Genomic DNA, 2,288 nt, shown 5'->3' with positions numbered 1-2,288 from the left:
ATTAATCATTTTTCTTTTACATTATCTTTGATAAAGTTGCAAAAAATCAACAAGAGTTTGAATTCAGTGATTACTCATGAATGTTTTGAACTGGATAGTCTCTTAGTCTTAGACCATACTATTATGCTCATCCCATGACTTGTTCTAGTTTGGTCATCAGTTGATATCTTGATACTTGTCTTCATATGTTACTTTATCAAGCTGTAACTAGAATTTGATGATTTTTTTCGCATATAACTTTATCTGATTAACTTTCCTGTGCAGCTCATCACCCAAACATCAATGCTGCAGTCACTTTTCTAAAACAATGCATGCTCTTGATTCATTCTCTTTGTGTCTCTATGAAGTGGGTTTTCCCTTTTTGTTGATACATCTAGTCAGCTTAATTATTTTTACCTCGTTTTAGACATTTCTACATTGAATATTCAACCATATGATGAAGATTCAGGAACTGGTGAACTCAGATATGTACAGGTTAGTGGTATCTTAGTGTAGTGCATATGGTGTAGGGACATGAGTGGCAATAGCCTTGGAAATGGAGGCCAAATTCCATATAATCTTCCTAAGAACATTAAACGGCTGTAAGTTATAATGCAAACAATTTGTATGGTTTTGGTTGTTTGTTTCTGAGTTAAATTTTATGTGATTGAATTTGCAGAAATCTCGCTAATAATCAGTTTGCTCAAGGCATTCCTTACTCAGTTCCACAGATGCCTAATCTTGAATACTTGTGAGTGTGATTGTCAATGGAACTTTTCTTTTCCTCTATTGAAATTGTCTTCTGGATTATTTGAACTAAACCAAATTATCATTGATGAATTTAGAAATCTGGCTCACAATCAACTTCAGGGGAATTTATCTGATATGTTTGGAAGCCTTTCCAATCTTAAAACAATGTGAGTAGAACTCCTTTTTCTTCTCACTGATATGTTTGGAAGCCTTTCCAATCTTGTTCTTATCATGCCTGATTTTGATGAAATCGTACATCTTATCATGAATAAAGGAGCAGGAAGCAGAGGCTTCTTTTCTGTTTATTGTATTATATGCACAAGTTTTGGTTTATGGTTTTTATCAAAATATAAGTGTTTTGTGAAAATATTGTTTTATTGATCTATAAACTTCAATATTAGTTTATATATATTTTATTAAGTCGTTTAAACTATATTTTCATGTTTCTGAAGCTTGCTGCTTTGCTTTCACACAAAACGACATGCTCGATGTGATGACACTTTAGCATGGAAAAAGGATGTAAAGAAATGTGATCTTTAAGTATTTTTCTTTTATGCAAAGATGACTTTTGTGGGGAATTTTGGGATATAAGGTACAAAGATTGGAACTTTCATGGTTCAATTAGTTCATATGAATTACTAAGTTTGGTTTCTCAGTTCTTGTTTCTTTTGTTCTCTTGCATTTTCCATTAGTACTTGTGATGCCTTGTAGAAATCCATTGGTATCTTTTGTCTTTAGAATGACCATGGAACAGACAAACACCTGGAAGCAGAAAAAAGTTATGTGTCAACCTTTTCAAAACAGGAGACCATTTGAGGTAAGTTTAGTTGAGTATTTATTGATATTTTAAAGCATATATTCAAGTGACTGAATCTTGCAATGAATATATAAGTTTAGTTGAGTATTTATTGATATTTTAAAGCATATATTCAAGTGACTGAATCTTGCAATGAATATAATCTTATTTTTATCTTTTTATATATTCAAGTGACTGAATCTTGCAATGAATATAATCTTATTTTTATCTTTTTATCTAAATTTATGCAGGAAAATTGATGGTGGCTAAAACAAGTTAATCCATATGTGCTTTTCACTTGCTGTGAGATTAGCTCTATCCAGATAATTTATAAATTATGTATATCAATGGAGAGCTTTAAACAGAAGACATTTTTTGTTTTAATGAAAGAGGTATTTTAGTCATGTACTTTGGACAAAAGAAAAAAAAAAACTTGTACTAAAGCCATTGTAATGAACCAATGAATTGTTCCTTATGTTTAGTTGTTTGCTTGGAAATGGAAATGAATGTAACTATTTTGCAATGGGAGCAAATCATTTGTTTATCATAATATGCAACTTGTTTGGAGTATAATTTGATGTTTGGTTTCTTTGTTGATGTGAATGGTTGGAGTATAATTTGATGTTTGGTTTCTTTGTTGATGTGAATGGGAGCAAATTTTTTGTGGATGTTCAGCTTCAGTGTAGGCTATATTGTGTCAGTCTTTGTTGATGTGAATGGGAGCAAATTTTTTGTGGATGTTCAGCTTCAGTGTAGGCTATAT

The 2,288-nt window shown here is 31.3% G+C and overlaps 1 protein-coding gene across 1 annotated transcript in view; it reads left to right on the top strand.

The window, feature by feature from the left end:
• Nucleotides 1-303, top strand: part of LOC109821405 (UDP-sugar pyrophosphorylase-like) — a 2,257-nt gene extending 1,954 nt beyond the window's left edge. The window contains exon 4 of the mRNA XM_020387594.1: nt 265-303. Within this exon, the coding sequence (XP_020243183.1) occupies nt 265-303 (39 nt within the window). The remainder of the gene's footprint in view (nt 1-264) is intronic.

This window comes from Asparagus officinalis, chromosome 8 (genome assembly GCF_001876935.1).
Source record: "Asparagus officinalis chromosome 8, Aspof.V1, whole genome shotgun sequence".
NCBI lineage: Eukaryota > Viridiplantae > Streptophyta > Magnoliopsida > Asparagales > Asparagaceae > Asparagus > Asparagus officinalis.
The sequence above is the reverse complement of the archived record's forward strand: the minus strand, read 5'-3'. Positions and strand labels throughout refer to the sequence as shown.